Here is a 23,695-nt window from a genome sequence, read left to right on the forward strand (position 1 = left end):
ATGAATCATTTTATTGCTGTAAACATAACTCTTTAGAAATTACAAACCAACTTAAAATAGCCAACAGATGACCATGCAAGGAATTAGGACCCAAATAATCCCAAAACATTTATACTGAAAATGGAAGAAAAGCACCTTGTTGTAAACATCACCCAAGATGAATATTAGAGTTTAAAACTAGTTGTAAAATAGCAAAAGAAAAATAAGTTAGACTACGTACAGTTTGATGATAAAGTGTTTAGTAATTCAAATATAACAAAATGGAGGAATGTAGACAACTAAACAATAGCTTATTCATTGTTTTAAAATTATTTGATGGAGAGTAGATTGATCCACTTATGCTTTCATCCTAACAGGATTTGAATAACTTAGAACTGGAAGACAGATTCTCTTTCATGGACCCGTGTATTCTAATACAATGTGAAGTAAGTCTTACAAACACCAGGAGTCCCTCAAAAGTTAGAATTGATTAAATAGGCATGAGGAAATGTGGCAATACCTTCAGAAGTTTGTTCTGGGTTTCATATGTTTTTCTGAAAAAGTGAGGGCCGTTTTAGCCAAGATTACGACACCTTTAAACTCCTGCTAAAGTCAAAGGCTGTCATATATGTTATACTCTGACTAACATTCAAATATTGGTATAAACTTCGAAATGAATTGTGTATGTAGTAACTGGAAACATACAGAGTGAATATGTAATTTTTGAAGCTATATAATTAAAATTGTGTCAGAATAGTACATTGAATAAAGATTATGAGGCTAAAAACTTTATACAAAAATGTAGAGCAGATGTGCAGATGAAGGCCTATAAATGACCCCAAATAGATACTTTTTCTGTAAATTTTTTAGTGCAAGTATCATTATATCAGGCAAGCTAATACTACCTAGCAGATATATTTGAAATTCAGTGTCAAAATTAGCTCAAAATGGTATTTTGATTGATATTAAATAATAAAGTATTTGTAGTACACTAATTTTTGTCCCTGAGGACTACATCTTTGGAGAGTAGGATGTTTTGTAAATATTAAACACTTTATTTTCAAACTATATATACATAACATATAAATAACTCTTTCTTCCTTCTCTTTTGTTAGGAGCAAGCTGATCTGAGACTCAGCTTGCAATATGGATTTGAAATATAACTATTCATTTATAAAGATATTTTCATATCTTTACATCTATGGAATGATATAAGGTATATGGATTAGAGTAAAGCATTTAAAGAGAAGGATTAAATTCTTCCTAAAGACTGATCATTTTAAAAAAATTACATGACTTTAAATGACTTAGAATGGTTGCTGTCTTAAAAAGATAATTTTAAAATTTAGGGATAAAGAATTAGAACATCAATGTGTAATCCTGAAAAAAAATTTTTATTTTGAAATTATCTTCCTAGGAAGATTGATGACTAATACTGCCATTTTTCTCTTGTATCTCCCATGATTTTATGTAACTAATGGATCTTAATAACAATAGTTATTAAAGATAGTCACTCTGGCATTTGTTAGACTATCTAAAAAATGCCTCTGGAAGATATCAGAAGTCTTAAGAAAATACTTCTGTATGATATGTCATATCAAAGTGACAAATACTAGCAATTAATTAATAATTATTTTTATTTCTTCAAACTCCTGGATATAGACATACTCAAGTATGCTTTATTTCTGGAAAGATTACCCATTATTAATGGAACCTCTAAATGAGAGAAATAAAAGAAAGACTCTCTGTGAATGATTTTATTTACATCTCTGCATTTTGGCATGCTGCTGCGGCTGCTGCTGGTGCTAAGTCGCTTCAGTCGTGTCCGACTCTGTGTGACCCCATAGACGGAAGCCCACTAGGCTTCCCTGTCCCTGGGATTCTCCAGGCAAGAACACTGGAGTGGGTTGCCATTTCCTTCTCCAATGCATGGAAGTGAAAAGTGAAAGTGAAGTCACTCAGTCGTGTCCGACTCTTAGCGACCCCATGGACTGCAGCCTAAGACTATCAAAATTTTACATAGTCTACAGAGTCAATATAAGATGTATATTGTAGATTTGAAAATATTGATATCATTTGCTGTAACATAGAGCAAAATAGCTCTGGGTAAAATAATTCACTCACAATCCCCCTTTGACAAGTGTTGAAAGTCCAATAACTATTCTTTGATCTTATGACACTCTAGAAAATTGAGTAATTGGGGCAGGCTAATCCTTAAAAGATTTTTGTCATATCTAGTTTCACATTAGTGAGCACATATTAACATTGAATTTAGAAAAAAGAAAAAAAATGCCTCTACTATACAATAGTAAATTTACCTCTAAGAATGCTTTGATTCTATTCAGAGATTTTTTTTAACCAGGTAACACTATATAGCAAATTCACAGAAATGACTTACCATAAATAGCACATTACTAAAATTTTGAAGTTATAAAAATATAATATATAATTTGGAAACTATAAATTGGAGCATAGATAATCCAAGAGCTTATGACAAATCAGGAATGGAAAATTTAGGCTAGCGAGAAAATTCAGTTTGAGGGTGGAATAGAATAAGAAAATGGTTTGTCTAGTACAACTTCACTCATGTTAACACAATATCATCAACTCTGTTAAAAGTTCCTAGTTGACCTCTTCAAAATAGCAGCAGAGGGTTGTTTTAAAAAGTACGAAACTCAGTTAAAAACAACAGTATGGTATTAATTTACTGAAACATTCTAGCTCCCCCCATTAAACATTTTACATTTTCTAAAAACAATTTTTTTAGATCCCTTTCAAATAATCTCCCCAAAGCATAACTATACTGCAGGCTTTTTCTCACAGCTCATCCCAAATCCTTTTTTTTAACTTAGAAAATGTGTAATAAAGAGCTGCAAATATAAAGGAATAACACTAAAAACACAATCTGAAAATGCAATGCGGTTCCCATCTGCTTCTTTGGAAGATAATTTACCACTAGTGATGACAACCGTGTCAGGTGTTACTTGCTTCAGTCAGAGAAGTACACCTGGTAGGTTCTCCTTTATTAGGTCAGAGCCACAGTGGTAAAGGGAGAAACAAGTGTGATACCCTGCAACCTCACCAGTATACAATATTCATCACTATTGCATCTACCACTAAACACAAACTAGAATCAGAGAAGTCCTTGACTCCATAGGAACTGTAGCTGAAGCTCCAGCGCAGGATCGAGGCTCACACAGCGCCAGCTCACCCCTAGTAGGTCTCACTCTGTTGCCACTCTCTTAGGGAATTTCCCTCCCAGGAAACATTTCCTAATTTGAGGTTTGTTTCATCTAGCGCCGTTTTTAAGGTGGGAGTGGTTGGTCGCTTGTGGACTTGGATGTGTAGCCAGGTTTTTACTCTTTAATGGTTAAAGTGAAAGTGTTAGTAGCTCAGTTGTGTCAGACTCTTTGCGACCCCATGGGCTATAGCTCACCAGTCTCCTCTGTCCATGGGATTTTTCCAGGCAAGAATACTGGAGTGGGTTGCCATTCCCTTCTCTGGGGCTCTTCCTGACCCAGGATCGAACCTGGGCCTCCTGCATTGTAGGCAGATGCTTCACCCACTGAGCTATGAGGGAAGCCCTCTTTAATGGTTAACCCTGGTCTAAATATGTGGTTGAGTTTTTATTTATATCATCTGTGACACTGACCAGACCAGGCATTTGGGGGCACATTTCAAATTCTTCCCACATACTTGAGTGTATATTGCATGTTTAGTTTTTTAAAAATATTGCCTGAGCTATATGAAATTTCAAAACCAAGCAAGAAGAATGATGACCATTGCCATCTTAAGATCAGTGTTTTGTTCCACGTGCTGGAGAAACACTAGAGGCCACACAAAAGCACAGAAGACCCTACAGGCACAAAGAAGCCCCTGTCTCCAGTTTTAGTTCATGGTCATGATTGCCTTAGTATTAATATACAAAAAAAAGTTATAAAGGCTCAGGAGAGCTCTTGCCCAACGGCACTGTTTCCATCGATTTTTCTCACTGTGGTGTCTCACTTTGTGCCACAATTTTCTTAGCACGTGGCTGTGCATCCTAAATCACATTGTTAGTTTTGTGGTGATGGGAATTAAACCTAAATCACAATGACGGTGAAAAAAGCATGCTGGGGTCCCTGGCTACTTGGTATATTGAACTGTACTGTACTTTGTGATTCGACTCCGGGTTGTGGTAGGGGAGGCGGAACCGAGGGTGTTGCTAAAGTGATGCTCAGCGGAACCCCTCAAGTGGCCGATGGTGGCTGCGCCCCCTAGGCTGCTACTCAGGCCCCCGCCACCTCCTAGGCTGCCCAGCCCGATGCCACCACCACTTCCTCCACCTGCACTGCCCAGCAGGCTGCTGCTGCCCGTGATGCCGGAGCCGGAAACTACCCTCTCCGTCACAATCACGTTGTGGGTGTTTGATAACTCAGGGTGCATGCTCAGATTGCCCACTATGCCGGAAGTTGGCTGGATCACTCTTTCCGTCACTACTACATTGGAAGACTGCCTAGGATCAGGGATGGTCAGAGTGGTGGGCAGACTTGAACTTGGTGCTATTACCCTTTCTGTCACTATCACGTTTGACCCGTCTCTCAAGTCAGGCATCTCTAGCATCCCCTGCAAGTCGGCACCGGAGATTGGACCGACTACCCGCTCTGTCACCACCACGTTTGATGCGTGTCGGTTATCGTGAATGTGGACAGAGGGCTTCAGAGTGCCCGAGGAGGTGTAAGACTCGGTCACGGTGACATTACCATAGCCCAGAGGATCAGGAATCGGCGTAGGGTGCTGTACCCCAGGTCCCGAGGGGTAGGTGTTCTCAGAGATGACGGTGGTGGTGCCGAAACGTGGGGAGATGGGTGGGTGTCCACCACCAGTGGGCTCTGTTCCCTGCGGAGGGCAGACCGGCTCAGTGCTCTCAGGTGGCCAAGAGGGATCAGAGTCTGGAAATGGTTCAACGTCTTTTCCCAGGCTGATGTCTGCCAACTTCTTAAACTTCGGCCCCAGTGTATCCAAGAAGGTGTCATCCAAGTCTTCTCCAATGAAGCTACAACAGCCCACAGAGCCCGCAGGGGAGCCTGCACCCTCAATATCGTAGATGAGCAGACAGTCATTGGATGGGCGTCCTTCGTCTTCATCCGCATAAGCATATGCTTTCTGAATTTGTAGGCGAAAGAGAAAATGGAATGATGAATACATTTTTTAACAGTAATAGAGGTCTTTATCATTATTTCTTCTTCCAGGGCTTTACCAGAAAACTACACATAAAGCAAAATTCTAACGTCTTCCAGACACTCTTGTTGTTTAGTTGCTGAGTCGTTTCTGACTCTTTGCAACCCCATGGACTGTAGCCCACCAGGTTCCTCTCTCCATGGGATTTTCCAGGCAAGGATACTGGAGTGGGCTGCCATTTCCTTCTCCACAGACTCTTTAGAAGTTATTATGTAATTACTTGAAAGAGTTTGGTTAGAAATTAACTGTAATTTTGATAATATATTTTGATATTTATTTAGATGGACTTTTTCATGTTGGTGCACTTTGGACACAAAATCATGAAAAGAATCACATAAATTGTTTTGCAACCAAGTTAGAAGGACATACTTACAAACACAGAACCTAAAGTATGCCAGAATTGTGTGTTTTTTTGATTTGTTTAAAAGACACAGTTTAGAGTTGATTTGGGTTCATTCGGGATTGTACTTGTCTTCCTTCAGATGAAGTGAATATGGTGATTTATTTCAATGTGGTTTTTAAAGCAAGATAAGAGGAGAATTTGACACTGGGTCTATGCTACTTTGAGGTTCAAAATTGAAGGTGACCAAAGACAATTCTTAAAAATGAAACCTCTGTCAAGTCAAAGTGAAAGCCCACAGATGTGTGTGCTTTTATCTCATCTCTCTTGTCTGCAATATTGGATTGCAAACTTTCAGGTTAATCAGAAACACCTAGCAAACCAACTCATTGTGCCATGTCAATTCAAAATTATGCTTTGAGTCCTTACTGTTTGCCAGACACTCAATTAGGAAGTTGGCAATAAAGTAATGAGCAAAACCAGGTAAAGTCCCTTTCTCATAGGGCTTACATTTCAGTAGGATGAACCAGAAAATAACACATAAAAGTATCTGTCAGAAGGTGCAGAGTAAAGGAATAGAGAGAGATAGGGTTTCTCTTTCAGACAGAGTGTCAGGGAAAGCATCTCATAAAGTGATGTTTGTTCAGAAACTGGAGTAAAGTCACTGGGAGAGTAAAGCAGAGAGAGAGGGTTCTGGACAGAAGGAGCTACAAGTGCAAAAGTTTTGAGGCAGAAATTGTACTTTTCATGAAAATAATATTCATGTGTAGGGACATGGATAAGAAGTCTGCCTATGGATTTCAGCAACAGTCCTCTTATTATTTGCTACTATTTGAAAGAGTTTACTGGTATTTCAGTTCAAAATATCAGCCACTGGGTTTGATCCCTGGGTCGGGAAGATTCCCTGGAGAAGGAGCCTGGCAGACTACAACCCATGGGGTCGCATAGAGTCAGACACGACTGAGTGACTTTTTCACTGTTTTTCTGATTAGGAGAGTTAATGAAGGTGTTTTAGGGCAGGATGTATAAGGACATAAATGTATGAGAGACAATCTCAGAGGTAAGAAATTTTTGAAGGTTTAAGTGTCCTATGAAGTATAACTAAGGGAAATTCTGTCTCTACCTGGAGATAGCAAAATTAATTCTTTCTGGTTCTTAGAATGTCCTAGAAGTGTACTATGGCTCTTGGGCCTACGCTTTCTTAAAAAATATTTTATTGGAGTATTGTTGCTTTACAGTGCTTTGTTAGTTTCAGCTGTATAGCAAAGGGAATCAGTTATATGTGTTTATATATATATATATATATCCCCTTTTTAAAATTTCCTTTACTCTTTCCTTTACTCCTTTATTCTGTGCTTGAAACTGAGCCAGGTACCAGCAACATAATGTAGAGCATGTATGGACATGGGCATGTGACTAACAGATTCTAGCAATGGAATGTTACATAAAATGTACAAAGTGCTACAGAAATACACATACAGAAACATCAATCCTATTTTGGATGAGAGGATAAACAGTTAACAATTTCAGAAAGGTGGAAATGTTTAAAGTGGATTGAAAGATGAGTGGGGGTTGGTAAGAGAGATGATCAGACAGAAGCATTCCAGGACGAGCACAGCATGAAAAAAGACATGAAGGGGAGTGGATCAGTGTGAATAAGGCAGAGGTGCTTGGCAAGTGGGGTTGTTGGTAAGGAGTAACTGGGGGTGTGAGGAAAGAGGTCAGTTGGTTAATGGCTATGTGAAGGAATTTTGGATTTTATTCCACAAACAAAACAGAGCTGGGAGCCACTGGCTGTTTGAAAGCAGGGGAGAAAAGTGCTCCCTGGTGGCTCAGAGGTTAAAGCGTCTGCCTGGAATGTGGGAAGCCGGGGTTTGATCCCTGGGTTGGGAAGATCCCCTGGAGAAGGAAATGGCAACCCACTCCAGTATTCTTGCCTGGAGAATCCCATGGAGAGAGGAGCCTGGTAGGCTACAGTCCATGGGGTCGCAAAGAGTCGGACATGGCTGAGCGACTTCACTTTCACCTTCACTTTCAAAGTGCTCAAGTCAGAGTTTTAGAAATGTTATTCAATTGGAATATAGATTGCCAGCATCTGTATCTAAAGACCAGAGGCTGGAAACCTTGTTAGGAGATGCCCACCATAACCTTGTTGAAAACAGTGTGGGTCTAGGGTAGAGATGGGGCTTCCTTGATGGCTCAGCGATGGAGCATCCACCTGCAATGCAGGAGACACAGGAGATGGGTTGGAAATCCCTGTAGGAGGAAATAGCAACCCACTCCAGTATTCTTGCCTGAAAAATCCCTTGGACAGAGGGACCTGGTGGGTTATAGTCCAAAGGGTCGTAGAGTTGGGCATGACTGAGTTGCTGAGCGTGGGGTAAAGATATGGGTGCAGGATGGAGAGAAGGCATGGGGACAGAGAGCTTACCTGGCAGAAGTAACTTTCCATGAAGTTCATATTCAGCCCTCCTTCTCTACATTCCCTCATAGAATTTCTTCTTAGTGTTCCAGGATATTCTTGACATATCTCAGGTCCTCCTGACATTTTAACTCCATCTGTTAGTTCAAATCCTGTCGTTCTTTCTCCTCCTCCCAGATCTTGCATTTCTCTGGCACCATACTCATTTGTGTAAACTCCTAAAAGTGTTAATCAAATTAAATTTTACTTTCCAGTAAACTATATTTTAAATCCAGTAAACTATATTTTCTCTAGCGTATTGTAAACTAAAAATTAACAACTTACTCTAATGTATAATTTCTTCATTCAGGTATGCAGTGGTGAGCGAGCAAAGAAATAAAATGAAGGTAACACATAAAGAACGGAGATTATAAATATGATATTGAGTTCAAAATAATATTATTAACCAATTTGTTAATTCACTAATTATTTGTTGTCTATGTGTGTTAGTTAGTCAGTCATGTCTGACTCTTTGCGACCCCATGAACTGTAGCCCACCAGTCTCCTCTGTCCATGGAATTCTCCAGGCAAGACTACTGGAGTGGGTAAGCTATACCTTCTCCAGTGGATTTTCCCAACTTAGGGAACGAACCCGGGTTTCCTGCACTGCAGGCGGAATTTTTTACTGTCTGAGCTACCAGGGAAGCCCATCATTTGTTGAGAAGTTACTATATGTTGTGCTGGGATAAGGGGGCTCCCTAGAGGTTACAAAACCCTATCTATACCTTAGAGAGTTTGATTTCAAATTGGAGGAAAATACCCAAATTCTAAAAGTTAAAGAAAAAGTATGAGAATACTCGGTGTATATATATATTAGACTCTAGCACAGGCACTCCAAAGCTTTCAGAGAAGAAAACATGGCTATGGCGAGGGAACAGGTTTACATGGAGACTCTGGGATTTGAATGTGAGGGGTGAGTAGAAGTCTGTTATAGTATTCCATATAGATGAGATAAAAGGGTGGCCAGACTATGCAAGTGCCATGGACAGAGAATGTTGACAATGGAACAGTCCTATGGCTTTCATATTTTAAAGCTCTTCAGTTTAGGTACAGCATTTCATACTTCTTATTCTGCTGCTGTTCACTGTGCTTTGTTCAAGGTTTGTAGACTTAATAAGGGAATACATGCATAAATAAATCCTTGTGGATTTGAAGATTTGTTAAGTCTTGAGAACTGATTGGGTGTCAATGAATAGGAAGCTATGAGAGTCAACAATGAATTTCTGCTTTTGAGGTGGAAGGTGTTGGTGTCATTAACAAAAATAGATGCCTCAGGGGGAGAAAGAAGTTTAGACTAGCATCTCCCGCCTTTTGAATGTGGTCCAGTTCTGTAAGTTATAAACATTCTATGTCTTTTCCATTTTGAAGAGTTCAAAGTGGAAAGGTCATGATCACAAGTTTGAAAAAGACTGAAAAAAATAGAATCGGTAATATTTATTTACCTTGAAAAGAAGCAAGATGGTACAATTATTTTCAAAATATGAGTTTTTAAAATTAATTGCTCTTTTCATTAGACTGATTTTGTGAATTGTAGAGGCAGAGGCTAGCCTCAATAAATGAGCATACATCTATTTAATAGGGTTATTTTTAAGTTCAAATGAGTAGTTTTTAATGAATAACAATTGCTCTATTAAACAAAAAAATCTCAACCGAAATTGACTTTTGTACTTCTCTATTTAACAGAAATCCCAATCATCACCTGTGTACTTTCTGATGATTATGGAAGATTTAAAAAAATACCAGCTTAAAGGAATAGTAATTACTGTAGGTTTTTCTTTATCATTTAATTTGCAAATTAGTCATCTAAAAAAGAATGATAGGAACAATTGTAAAGATAAGACGGTTGGGAAATAGTAAGGTATACAAAGACAGAGAACAGAGTTCCTTCTTAGTAATTGAATTGTTAAAACTTAAAAAAAATTTTTCTTACCTGAGTTGTCAACATACTCAATTACATTTGCATTAGTGGCTGGTATGCATGGTACAGCACTACTGGCCAGAACCTAAAGGACAGGAAACATTTTCCCATTTGTAATGATTCTTTTCTTTCAGTGATTATACAGTGGGCTTGTTCTCAAATTATCTGAGACATTAAAAAAAAAACAAAACTAAAAGCAATGTGAACCTTATTGAGAAAGGCTTTCTTGGTTACTGTCATCCAATTTTGATGCACCTTGGATTTCTCTTGGTTCTCCCTTTTGGCTCTCTCAGAACAAAGAATAGTCTAGACTGTGAGTGATTCCCTGTGTCTTGGTTCAAGAGTTTTGAAGCCTGTGAAGGGGCCACCTGTTATTGATGAGCACTTACCCCAGGATCGGCCTGTGCACCTTCCACTGCCCACGAGTGAATTGCTCCGTCGGAACATTCAGGAACAGGCTCAAAGGCAGCCCCGCCGCCAGGGGCGCCTCCACAGTCACAGCACATCAGCAAGAAGGGGACCACTGGTGGGGAAAAGACAGGAATATTGGAATTAACAGTCGGACCACACTAAAACAAAACGACCTACCCTTATGATTAAATTTGAATCCCTAATTTAACTCCACTTGATTCTAACATAATTATGAAAGTTTCAGAAAACAAGCTGAATATTGGTGAGATACCAAAATCAGTGTCAGCTTCAGACTGCAGTCAATTTTTACTTGTTACAGAATATTCTGATTACAGATGCTATTATACTATTAAAACAGATGAGTTTTTTTTCCCCCTGTCATTACTTAGGGAAGTATTAAAGGAGAAATATTTCTCAGAGGTTGTAACATTTGGCTCATCTCCACTCTGTGATCATCTAAAGCAATGTTAAAAGACCTCTTGGAGAATCCATTGAACATTATACCCTCATATCTAGATCCTTGACTAGGTCCTCTCTGCTGCTGCTGTTAAGTCACTTCAGTTGTGTCTGACTCTGTGCAACCCCATAGACAGAAGCCCACCAGGCCCCCCCGTCCCTGGGATTCTCCAGGCAAGAACACTGGAGTGGGTTGCCATTTCCTTCTCCAATGCGTGAAAGTGGAAAGTGAAAGGGAAGTTGCTCAGTCATGTCCGACTCTTAGCGACCCCATGGACTGCAGCCTACCAGGCTCCTCCGTCCATGGAATTTTCCAGGCAAGAGTACTGGAGTGGGGTGCCATTGCCTTCTCCAGGTCCTCTCTAGTGACCGCAGGATGTAGTCTGTTTCTCTCTTTAAAAATTTTTTTAAATTTATTTGCTTAATTATTTTATTATTTTTGGCTGTGCTGGGTTTTTTGTTGCTGCACATGTGGGCTTTTCTCCGGTTGTGACAGTTGGGGGCTACTCTTTAGTTGTGGCATGTGGGCTTTTCACTGCTGTGGCTTCTCTTGTGGCTGAACACACGCCTAGGCCCACAGGCTGCAGTAGTTGTGGCTTGTGGACTCAGTAGCTGAAGCTCCTAGGCACTGGAGAACAGAATCAATAGCTGTGGTGCGTAGGCTTAGTGTCTCGGGAGCATGTGAGATCTTCCCGGATCAGGGCTTGAACCCATGTCTCCTGCATTGGCAGGCAGATTCTTTACCACTAAGCCACCAGAGAAGCCTGTGGTCTACTTCTAAAAGCTCCCATGTGTGATACTTCTTTTTCATTATCAAAGTGTGTTGTGAAGTAAGTCTTATGATTTCATAGAAGGCAAAAGCAAGGCCCAGGGAGTTTGATATTGAAACTCCAAATAAAAATCTTAACTTATCTACTTAAAAATATTGTAATATATAGTGGAACTATGTGTAACTCTGTTCTGTGTTTTCCAAGTCTCCTATAAATGTGTTATCATACCTTCATAATTTAAAAAATAAAAATTAAAAAATATATACTAAAAAAAAAAGCAAGGCTCAGAAAAGTTGGGTAACCTTGGAAAGACTCAGACAATTGAATTTAGAAGCTGGAGTTTACCCCTTCTTTTCTTTGGTTCTTCTTTTCTTAGACTGTGCAGCTTTAGCATAGCTTTTGAACTGTGGTGTTGGAGAAGACTCTTGAGAGTCCCGTGGACTGCAAGGAGATCCAACCAGTCAATCCTAAAGGAACTCAGTCCTAAATATTCATTTGAAGGACTGATGCTGAAGCTGAAGCTCCAATACTCTGGCCACCTGATGCGAAGAACTGACTCACTGGAAAAGACCCTGATGCTGGGAAGGATTGAAGGCAGGAGGAAATGGGGACAATAGAGGATGAGATGGCGGAATGGCATCACCAACTCGATGGACATGAGTTTAGAGCAAGCTGCGGGAGTTGGTGATGGACAGGGAAGCGTGGCATGCTGAACTTCATGGGGCTGCAAAGAGTCTGACACAACTGAGCAACTGAACTGAAGTGAGATAAAGTGCCCTCAAGGTCAACCCCTGCCTGTGTTTGTAGTCTCAACTCTCATCACACTGTCAGACACATCCTTTATTTCTTCTCTGATGGAGTCCTTTATTGCAGTTACTTGCACTCTCATTCTTTTGGGACTGTGCACATGGATTTTTTTTTCTTCTTCTTGTATTGTGTTCTCCTTTTCTTGTCCAGTAGGATAGTTCCTATTCATCTGTTAAAACCCAACTCAGAGTTTACTTGTTCTATGTAGCCTTTTCTGATTGTTTCAATCAATTGTTTCTTACTGTCTTCTTCACTCAAACAGCAATTTGAATCTGTCTGTTATGGTGGTGGTTGGTGGTGGTTTAGTTGCTGTGTTCAACTGTTGTAACCCCATAGACTATAGCCCACCATGCTCCTCTGTCCATGGAATTTCCCAGGCCAGAATACTGGAGTGGGTTGCCGTTTCCTTCCCCAGAGAATCTTCCCCCCACAGGGATCAAACTCAAGTCTCTTGCATTTCAGGCAGTCTCCTGCATTGCAGGTGAATTCTTAACCAACTGAGCCACCAGGGAAGCCTGTTACGGTACTTCCCTATTACATTGAGACTTGATGCAAAATAGTTTTTATCCTCACTGAACTCTAAGAAATCAAACTGATTTTTTTTTCATGTCATAAACCCAACACCAAACATAGAAATTTCTTGATAATTGCACAAAATAAGAATGTATAGAATATATTTCATCAAAGGGACAGAAAACTAATTTCCTCCCTAGTTTTTTTGGAGGGACACATAAAAACAGAACTGTTCAAATACTTACATCCTAGGACCAAGAATCCCATGATGAGTAGTCCAATGCCAGCAGGACCAAAATGTACATTATCTCCTATTGTCTGATAAGTATCAGGTTCACGTACATAAACACTTGTGCCAACAGCAAGAGTATTTGCACCACCACCAACACCAGTTATGTAGCCATTAGTGGTAACACCTCCGGAAGTAAGGCTATATGCAGAGGTAGTACTTCCATTTACATTTGGACGTTCGGTTTTCCAGCCACCATTTTCAAGGTTAATAACAATTGTACCAGTACAAGTTCTTTGAAGAGCATCTGTAACAAAGTTTAGAATGAAAGAAATATTTTATGCATTTGGTTTAATAATTGTTGGATGATATGAACCTATTTTCTCTTTGCATAAATACTTATTTCAGTGCCTTAATTCCTACCAGTTCAATAACCCCCCATATTGTCTTTTGTCTGCGACTCAGATTTTAAATCAAAGCATTACGAGTAAATATTAGTGCTTGAGAAAAAACATACACAATAAAGAAACATGTGTTAAGAAACATGTGTTGAGAAACATACACAGAACACGTCACGTTATGTGTTGGTCAGCAGTGTGTTATAAGCCAGTGTGGAGACATTTCTAGACTGTGTGTTGCACACTTCTCCATATTTTGTTTGCTGTTTTACTGTCTTTCATCTTCAGTTCTTGTTTTTTTTCCTTTTATAGGCTGACAAAACCAACAGACTTTGAGCAGGTTGGTCTGTCATTTGTATAGACATCACCTACTGATAAAACTTCATATCCTCAAACTCACAACTGTCAGTTCAAACAACTCATAGGAGGGAGAATTTGGCACCATTGGAGGTGGGGGGCGGATTTTCATTATTAAATAAGTGAAGAACTTTTGTTTCACTATCAGATATTCCAAATTTGCTTTCTTCTTGTCCTTCGAAGTTTCGGTAAATTATTGTCTTTGTTGGCTAAACATGAGAGGAGAGATATTTGTGATTTGTTTCAGCTTAATGGCTCCACACTTGCTGTTGGTTTCAGCAAGTTACTATTATTGTTGTTCAGTTGCTAAGTTGTGTCAGACTCTTGCAACCCCATGAGCTGTATTATCTCTATTTTATAGGTGTAAGTTTTGTTGTCAGACTTTGTTCATCATTGTCATTCTAGAATCTGGCACAATGGCTAACGTTTGGTTAGAATTCAATACATAGTTTCTGAGTAAATGAATAAAGGTATTCCTGAAAGCCGGTACTAGAGATAGGCTTACACCCTAGTCTGTGTGTATGTGTGCATGTGTTATGCCTAGTTGTGTCTGATTCTTCGCAACCCCATGGACTGTAGCCCACCAGGCTCTGTCCATGGAATTTTCTAGGCAAGAATTCTGGAGCAGGTTGCCACTGTCTACTCCAGGGGGTCTTCCTGACCCAGCGATTGAACCCACATCTCTTGAGTCTCCTGCGTTGGCAAGCAGATTCTTGACCACTGCACCGCCTGAGAAGCCCGCATCCTAATCTATCTGAAGTCAAAGTCCATGTCATTTCAGTCAAGCTAAGCTGATTCTATTGTTATTGTTGTATCAGAGTACAACAATTCTATTGTTACTGTTTTTGTTATTTTTATTATTATCATCAGATCCAATGTTTATCCCAGAAAACTGTATTTTTTAATGACAAAGGTAATGTTCCCTACTTGCCATAAACCTACAGTTTTAGTAAGCTTAAGTTTCAATTTCTCCTTCATGTGTCCAGTTAAGCTTGATGTTGGGTGTAAGAAAAGGAGTAAACTAGCAATTGCTTAAGACAATTTCAGCGCTGAAATAAGCTTTATCTGTGGATGGAATAAACATTTCTATTTGTAATACACGTTATAAAACCTACATTTATTTTGACTGATTGTGGAAAAGACCAGCATAATTTGGTAAAAATTCTGAATTAATGAATGCTTTTAAAGAAATGCTCCTTTATTTCTTTTTAATCTGTGAAGCAAGTGGAAATTGTCAATCCCATTTTAAGACAATTGAAAGAAAAAGAGAAGAAAGAGACAGAAGAAGAAAGAGAAGCTGAAGCAGCAAATATTGCTTAGAATTAGCTTTGAGGAACTTTCCTCCTAGTGATCTAACCTACTTTAAAGCTGTTGGTCTTGAAAAGTAATAAACTTGCTAATTCCAAATTGTTTACATGAAGTTGTACATTAACTAAGGATCATATAAAGTTAAGCTAGCTTAGCTTTGTGTCTATTTGAAAATAATTTTACAGTATCATTAAAAATTTTCAATTACCAACATTAATAGGAACTAACATTTACTGAAAGTCAGCACTTGTCTAGTGCTTTACTGCAATAACTCCTTGAAAGTGAAAGTGTTAGTTGCTCAGTCATGTCTGACTCTTTGCAACCCCATGGACTGTATAGCTCACTGGGCTCCTCTGTCCATGGAATTCTCCTGGCAAGAGTACTGGAGTGGGTTGCCATGCCCTTCTCCAGGGGATCTTCCCCACCCTGGGATTGAACCCAGGTCTCCCACATTGCAGGCAGATTCTTTACTGTCTGAGCCACCAGGGAAGCACTTAATAACTCCGTAAGTACTTCTAAATCCATAATGTTACTGTCCCACTTTATGGAAGAAAAATCTGAGGGATAAGTGGGTTAAATAACTTCTCTAAAATCTGTAGCTAGTAAGTGATAGTACAGTATACCAATCCAGTTTCATTCCAAAGCTCACGGTCCTAACCATAAATTATAATGTATCTTGTATCATTCAGGATTTGATTCTATAATGCCCAGTATGATAATTTTTGTTGGAAAAAGGGTACTTCAAAATACAATAATTAAAATTTTAGTTTCTGAATGTATATACAAATTCCATGTATATATGATATAACTGTATACATAAATTCCATGAGAAGGGAAAAAAAGAAGTTGATTTCTTACCATCTATAGATAGAATTGTTCCTTGGTATTTCCCCCCAAGTATTTTGTATTGTTCCATAGTAACTTTATTTCTCAAAGTAATTATGGCTGTTTTTGAGTCAATAGCGAGCAAGTCAGTTGGATTTCTTCCCATTACGTATCTGTTTTTGAAAGACAGTGGTACAAATTAATGTTAGTTATGTAGAGAGAGAGAGATTGATTTTGATTTTTTTTTAAGGATAATTGCTTTACAATGTTGTGTTGGTTTCTGCTGCCATCCAACGTGAATCAGCCCTAAGTATACATGTGTTCCTTCCCTCTTAGACTTCCCTTCCACCCCCCACATCCCATCCCACCCCTCTAGGCTTTCCCAGAGCTCCCTGTGTTATACAGCAACCTCCCACTAGCTATCTGTTTTACATATGGTAATGCGTATGTTTCAATGCTTCTCTCTCAATTCGTCCCACCCTCTCCTTCCCCTGCTGTGACCACAAGTCTGTTTTCTATGTCTGTATCTCTACTCCTGCCTGCAGATAGGCTCATCAGTACCATTTTTCTAGATTCCATAGATTTGCATTACTATACAATATTTGTTTTTCCCTTTCTGACTTCACTCTGTATAATAAGCTCTAGGTTCATCCACCTCACTAGAACTGACTCAGTCATTCCTTTTTATAGCTGAGTAATATTCCATTGTATATGTGTATCACATTTTATCCATTCGTCTGTCAGTGGACATCTTCTATGCCCTAGTTATTGTAAATGGTGCTGCAGTGAATGTTAGGGTACATGTGTCTTTTTGAATTATGGTTTTTTCAGGGTATGTGCCCAGTAGTGGGATTGCTGGGTCAAATGGTAGCTTTATTCCTAGATTTTTAAAAAAAGAAATCTCCATACTGTTCTCCATCATGGCTGTATCAGTTTACATTCCCACCAACAGGAGGGAATGTAGGAGGGTTCCCTTCTCTCTATACCCTCTCTAGCATTTATTGTTTGTAGATTTTTTGATGATGGCCATTCTAACTGGTGTGAGGTGATGGTTTTGATTTTAAAACATGTTTCCTGCCAGTAGATGTAACCCCTGGATATAATTTTCAATCATTAGAAACTTTGTCTGAGGACATTCAGAAATGGAGGGAGATTTAAATTTAAGAAAAAGAATTAAGCAACCACTTGTGATGGAATGTCTATTACACCCACTTGGATGTCTGAATAATCCCTTGATACTTGCAGCCTCATTTTCATTTGATTTTGGTAGCATCAGAACTGTCCTGGACAACCCAGATACTGGGACTTCCTGGACTGCTGCTAACTCTAAACTTTTCTCTTACCAAAGAAGTTATTTCTTCAGACCTTGGCTTTCATCCCTTTCCTATTTCCAACCCCTCCCCATATACACAGTGCATTTACAGGATTTCTTGTGGATTCCAAACTCCATCCTTGTCTTGCACCTCTATCCTATTCTCTATTCTCTTCCTCTCCTCATCCTTGACTTTGAAGTTTTCCTTCCATTTATATGTTTGTTAGACATACATTGGTCAGAGAACTCTCTGTGTCGGGCATTGTGCTAATCGTGGGGAACAGAACTTGGAAAGGAGTCAGAGGTAAGGGTGTGGTCTTCCCTCAGTGAACTCACATCTGTGGAGTACAAGAGAGCTTATCAGCAATGGTGGTGCAAAGACCGTAGATAGTAATGCCTGTATGTGGAATCTGAAGACAATTCGTGTAGATGACCTTATTTATAAAGCAGAAATAGAGACAGATATAGACAACAGATGTATGGATACCAAGGTGGAAGGAGGGGTGTGATGAATTAGGAGATTGGAACTGGCATATATACTCTATTGATACCATGTATAAAATAGGTAACTAATGAGAAGCTACTGTATAGCTCAGGGAACTCTAGGCAGTAGTCTGTGGTGACCTGTGAGGAGGAAACCAGAAATGAAGGGATATATGTATATGTTTAGCTGAATCACTTTGCTGTATAGTAGAAGCTAACATGAAAGCAACATGCTCCAGCTCCTGCTCAATCGCTCAGTCGTGTCCAGCTCTTTATGACCCCATGGACTGAAGCCTACCAGGCTCCTCTGTCCATGGAATTCTCCACTGGGGCAAGAATATGGGTTGCCATGCCCTCCTCCAGGGGATCTTCCCGACCCAAGGATCGAACCCACATCTCTTGCTTCTCCTGCATTGGCAACTGGATTCTTTACCACTGAGCCACCTGGGAAGCCTTAAGCAACTATATTCCAATAACATTAAAAAAAAAAAAAAAGTAATGGCACAGTGTGTTAAGAGCTATAATACTCGTATGGAGTGAGTTGACTACAGAGCAAAAACTTTTAAAACTCATTTGTGAGGTCTTTCCACCCCCTCATTGTTCTTGACTACAGGAACTTTTCAAAATACATGTGTACATATAATACAGTGATTTTTCATGATCAAGTAGAAACATTTGGATATGTAGAGTTTAAAAAAAACTACAAAGCATGACCTTTTCCTTAATGTAACCAACCTATTCATATTAAGGTTATTGTTGACCAATATTAAGTGCTAATTAAAGTAAGAAAGTAACTGATATGAGTTAGCTAAATCTAATTGATTTCAATGGGTGGATTTGCAATGGGAAAATCAATCCATCAAATCTTCCAAGGGGAATACCATGATATGTGGAAATCAGCTAACTGATCAATAAAATATATAAACACAGGAGTGTCAAACTTTCAAGATACAATTATTTTCACATTTTAAACCTTCACACTTTCCATCTTACATTTTTCACAGATTTTTATACTTTCTTAAACACTCTAAATTAAGTAACAGTTCACCAGTTTGTATGTTATATGATTGAATTTCAGAAATAGTGAAAACTATTTTAATTCAGATACAGTTCAATATGTGGTGAAAATTAGGTGGAAAAAATCAATCTTACCTAACAGTTGTTGAAGGCCGATTTGCGTCGAGATCCCAAGCTACATACTCTCCTATTTTATAGTTTTGTCCCATATTACTATTTACTACAAATGTCTTTGAACCTGGACGGAACACTGAGCCTTCAACTACGTTTAACACGGTCACAGAGATTGCAGTTGCTGTGAGTTTATATTGAGACATAATTGATTGATGAAATTCAGCTTTATTTCTAACACCAAGACTAAGTTGCAGATTATTCATAGCTTCAAAATCTAGGGGCTAGAAAATACAGAGTGAAATGGTTTTAATAGAAGGAGAAAAAGCATTCTAGAGGAAAGAGAAATTCTTTGATTAGAGGCAAAAGAAATTCTTATATCTTTTTCTTTAATAAAATATAAATACATATAAATACACAATCTATTTTTACTTTATGTTCAATTCAATACAAACACATGAAAATACAGTAAGAAAAAAAATCCAGTAGTCTTAGATCCTTTGTTGAAAAAGTTAAAAATGTGTGAGTTCTAACTGTCCACCAAATTAAAAAATTTTAAATAATACAGATGGTCAAATCCATTGATTTTGTAGTGCAAAGACAGCTTATGTTAGTTGCTATCATTTCACGTTTCTCAGAAAATAGCCCTATTTATTACAAAGAATGGGCCAAATATATCTAGTCTCAATCATTTGATTTTATCCATAAAGAACTATTTACAAGAAATTTTATTTTGTATATGTGATTTCTTTCAATAAATCAAATAATAGAATATAATATGTAAATAATGAAATCCATAGTTTATTCAATATATCCAGGAAAAAATTCATTTTACATTATAAAATTATAGTCATTTTCATTATGAAAGATGATGTCAAAATCCACTACTCATATAATCCACAACTATGCAGTATGCACGTAAATACCAACTACATTTTTCTAAATTTTCACAAGAGTAGATTAGATGACCATCAATTCACACATTGAGCGCTCCAGTTAGCTAAAATTTTCAGTCTTTGCTCTAATATTATCTCTATTTGCAACTCCAAGAATGGTTATAAAATTATGTGTATATACACATCATATGCACTTATTGTGGCGGACGGGGGAGCTTGGTAGGCTGCCGTCTATGGGGTCGCACAGAGTTGGACACAACTGAAGCGACTTAGCAGTAGCAGCAGCAGCAGCAGTCACTAAGTCATGTTCAACTCTTGCAACCCCATGGAAGGTAGCCCACCAGGCTCCTCTGTCCATAGGATTTTCCAGGCAAAAATACTGGAGTAGATTGCCATTTCCTTCTCCAGGGGGATCTACCTGACCTAGGGATCGAACGTGAGTCTCCTGCACTGCAGACAAATTCTTTACTGACTGAGCTACCAGGGAAGCTCTATGCACTTATTACATGCATATAATCCTAACAAAAAATTGATACATGATGTCACACACATCTGGGAGAAAAATCAACATTAATCCCATTTTACAGATAGAGATATTGAGGCCAGATAGATAAATCAATTTTCTAAAGTAACATCATAGTTTGGGGTGTAATAGATTAGGACTCAGTTTTCCCAGCATGGAATTCTAGATAGGATAGTGGAAAAAAGAATGTAAACTTAATAGCTAGAGAAGCCGAGGTTTGAATATCAGTTGTCCCACTTACTAGAGATGAGAACTGAGCAGGTTACAAACTCTCTCTGAACCTCAGTATATTTATTTGTAATGTGGGCATAGAATCTAATTTGCAGGGATACTATAGAGAATAAACTAAGGCATGTGTGCAATGACTAAGTGAATGGAAGCTCTAGGTATGGTGACCTTTATGAAGACATGAGACAAATGATCACACATTCCTATAGGGACACAATTCCTCAGGAGTTCATTTCCCAGGGCAATTTTGAAGGAAGGAAATAGTTGAAAGAGGATTGCATTTTACCATGAGGAATACGTGTTGCATTCATCAGATACAATTCATGCACAGCTATTGCAGATTTTAAAAAATTGACTGACAAGTCTAACAGCAGAGGGTGAAACTTTCACTGTCGACTGTCTAGGAGTCAGACATTTTTCCTCATTGAATCTCAGAGAAAATTCTACTGCAGTTAAATTGGTGGATAAATAATGTAGTGGAGACACAGAAGAACTCTGTTGACTGGGATGATCTGGACCAAATCTTTAGTGTATGTATGTCTGTAATAAGCCTGGGTCAGCAGCCAATGTGAGATGAGAATTTGATAATCCTACAATTACAGTGGGCTTCCCTTGTAGCTCAGCTGGTAAAGAATCTGCCTGCAATGCAGGAGACCCTGGTTTGATTCCTGGGTTGGAAAGATCTGTTGGAGAAGGGATAGGCTACCCACTCCAGTAATCTTGGGCTTCGCTGGTGTCTAGGCTGGTAAAGAATCCACCCACAATGTGGGAGATATGGGTTCCATCCATGGGTTGGGAAGATCCCCTGAAGGAAGGAGGGCATGGCTACCCACTCCAGTATTCTGGCCCGGAGAATTCCATGGACTGTAGTCTAATTTTAATTTTGTAAAAAAACTCTGATAAACTAACAACTTTTAATTCATTTGATGAATATTGTTAGTGAATAATAATTGATGTATAGTATTGACAGGGATACCTTTTTTTAGGCAATGTTGAATCTGCTTAAAAATAAAATTCTTCAAACTGAAAGGATTAATCAATTATCGTTGCAAGCATAAAACAAGATTCATGTTTAAAAATGCTTTCCCTTTATATGATCCATGAGGGAATACTGTATTGATAGGAAAGAGTTCCAAGTAAAAACTTCAGTGCCTATTTTTATGAAATGATATAAGCAGAAAAACTCTCTATAAAAGGCTCTATATCATATATAACCCTAAAACACAGTAATTTTTATTTTACCCATTCAAGTTTGTGAAGTGTCAACATCATTTTAAGATTACCACTTTGAAAAAAAGCTAAGAAAACAAACTATTGGATAGGATATAATATAATAGGGTACCATACCTTAACCACCTTTAAAGTTCCCACATTTGTTCTTTCATTCATTTCTATTTCAAACCAATTCCCCTCATTTCCGGAGATGAAGAAAATGACTGCCATCCAGTTAGCTGAGAACTCCTCATCCAAATCTATTACTCTAATCTGGAGCAAATTTGAATTCAGAGAATTTTCTTCAATGCTTATGGATTGCTGAAACAAGAAGTAAAAATATTTTAGCACAAACTATGTGAGAAAGAGAATTATACTAGTTTTATATAGAATGTTTATAGTTATTCATGATATAGAAAGGGGATCCATGTTTGTGGTCTGACTTTTCATTGTTCAAATAAGGGTTTTTTTCATATGTATTATATAAACAAACACGAGATGAAATATGTGTGTACCTTTGTCTTATGACTTAAAAATAACTACATCTGTAAAAAGAATTGTTAGAACAAATTTTAGAAGGTAAGGAAACTAAAGTTATTAAATTCAAGGACTGGACTTTGCTGGTGGTCCAGTGGCTGAGACTCCGTCTTCCAGTGCAGAGGGTAGGGGTTTGATCCTTGGCTGGGGAGCTAAGATCCCACATGCTGTATGGTGCCACACACACACACACACACACACACACACACACCCCCCAAACTCTCGGACTTCCCTGTTGGTCCAGTGGCTAAGACTGAAAGCTTCTAATGCAGGGGGCCCAGGTTCAATCCATGGTCAGGGAATTAGATCCCACATGCTGCAACTAAGACCAGGTGCAGCCAAATAAATAAATACTTAAAAAAAATTCAAGGACTATTACTTACTGTTGGCAGTTCCATGTATGGAATGTTATCATTGACATCGAGGATTTTAATGTTGCATTCACACTCTGCTGACATACCATCTGCCCCACCATCTCGGTCTGAGCCTCTTACAGCTAGAGAGTACTGGCCATATTGCTAAAAAGACACAACAAACAATATCACAGTTGATGTAGACAGTTCTTATTTTGTCCTGTACAAAGATCTTTTAAAATGTTGGCTCAACATTTGCATAAATCTATGATGAAGATAGAGGTAACACAGAATGTTGAAAATTCACAAATCTCACATCAATTTATATGAAGTTGCCACTTCTATTCCCAACAATGTCTATACAGCATTATTTAAAAGAAGATAAAATATTTAAAAGCCCTCATTCCTTATTATATGCTGAAAAATAATATAAAGGACGAAGCGGACCAAAATTGTCAGGAGGGGAGAGATTGTTTACCAGGAATTTATAGAATGAAAATTCTGTACCTAAATTATTAGCCCCTGAATGTGCAAGTAGAATAAAGAGATAGCAAATGTTTGCATTTCTGGGGAGTGCCAGGATGTGGCAGTACAGTTACTGATGATCTGTTTTCTTGATTCTATTTGATGGTGCTTAAATTTTTAGAAGCTGATAAAAGCCATGAAGCCTTTTCTAGATATATGTATGTGTGCATCCTCACTCAAAGTTCATATACTTTTAGAGGATTCATAGTTAGAGATGTCTTGAGGGCTCTCCACAAATCCCAGGTTAAGAATATCTGCTCTGAAAAAAAGGGAGAGGCCTCAAATTAATAAGATTAGATATGAAAAAAAGTGAAGTAACAATGGATACCACAGAAATCATGAGAAAGTACTACAAGCAACTGTACACCAAAAAATGGACAACCTGGAATAAATGGACAAGTTCTTAGAAAGGTACAATCTCCCAAGACTGAACCAGAAAGGAACAGAAAATATAAACAGACTAGTCACAAGTACTAAAATTGAAACTGTGATTTTAAAACTCCCAA

General features: G+C 38.4%; 1 protein-coding gene across 1 annotated transcript in view; it reads right to left on the reverse strand.

Moving 5' to 3' along the window:
• The window catches only part of DSG1 (desmoglein 1), a 44,376-nt gene continuing 20,681 nt past the window's right edge, over positions 1-23,695 (reverse strand). The window contains exons 7-15 of the mRNA XM_027525623.1: positions 22,695-22,829; positions 21,910-22,095; positions 18,940-19,199; positions 16,026-16,165; positions 13,121-13,411; positions 10,308-10,441; positions 9,931-10,003; positions 7,971-8,179; positions 1-5,124 (exon numbers count right to left, since the gene is read on the reverse strand). Of these exons, the coding sequence (XP_027381424.1) occupies positions 4,105-5,124; positions 7,971-8,179; positions 9,931-10,003; positions 10,308-10,441; positions 13,121-13,411; positions 16,026-16,165; positions 18,940-19,199; positions 21,910-22,095; positions 22,695-22,829 (2,448 nt within the window). The 3' untranslated portion in view covers positions 1-4,104. The remainder of the gene's footprint in view (positions 5,125-7,970; positions 8,180-9,930; positions 10,004-10,307; positions 10,442-13,120; positions 13,412-16,025; positions 16,166-18,939; positions 19,200-21,909; positions 22,096-22,694; positions 22,830-23,695) is intronic.

Source organism: Bos indicus x Bos taurus, chromosome 24 (genome assembly GCF_003369695.1).
Source record: "Bos indicus x Bos taurus breed Angus x Brahman F1 hybrid chromosome 24, Bos_hybrid_MaternalHap_v2.0, whole genome shotgun sequence".
In the NCBI taxonomy this organism is placed as follows: Eukaryota; Metazoa; Chordata; class Mammalia; order Artiodactyla; family Bovidae; genus Bos; species Bos indicus x Bos taurus.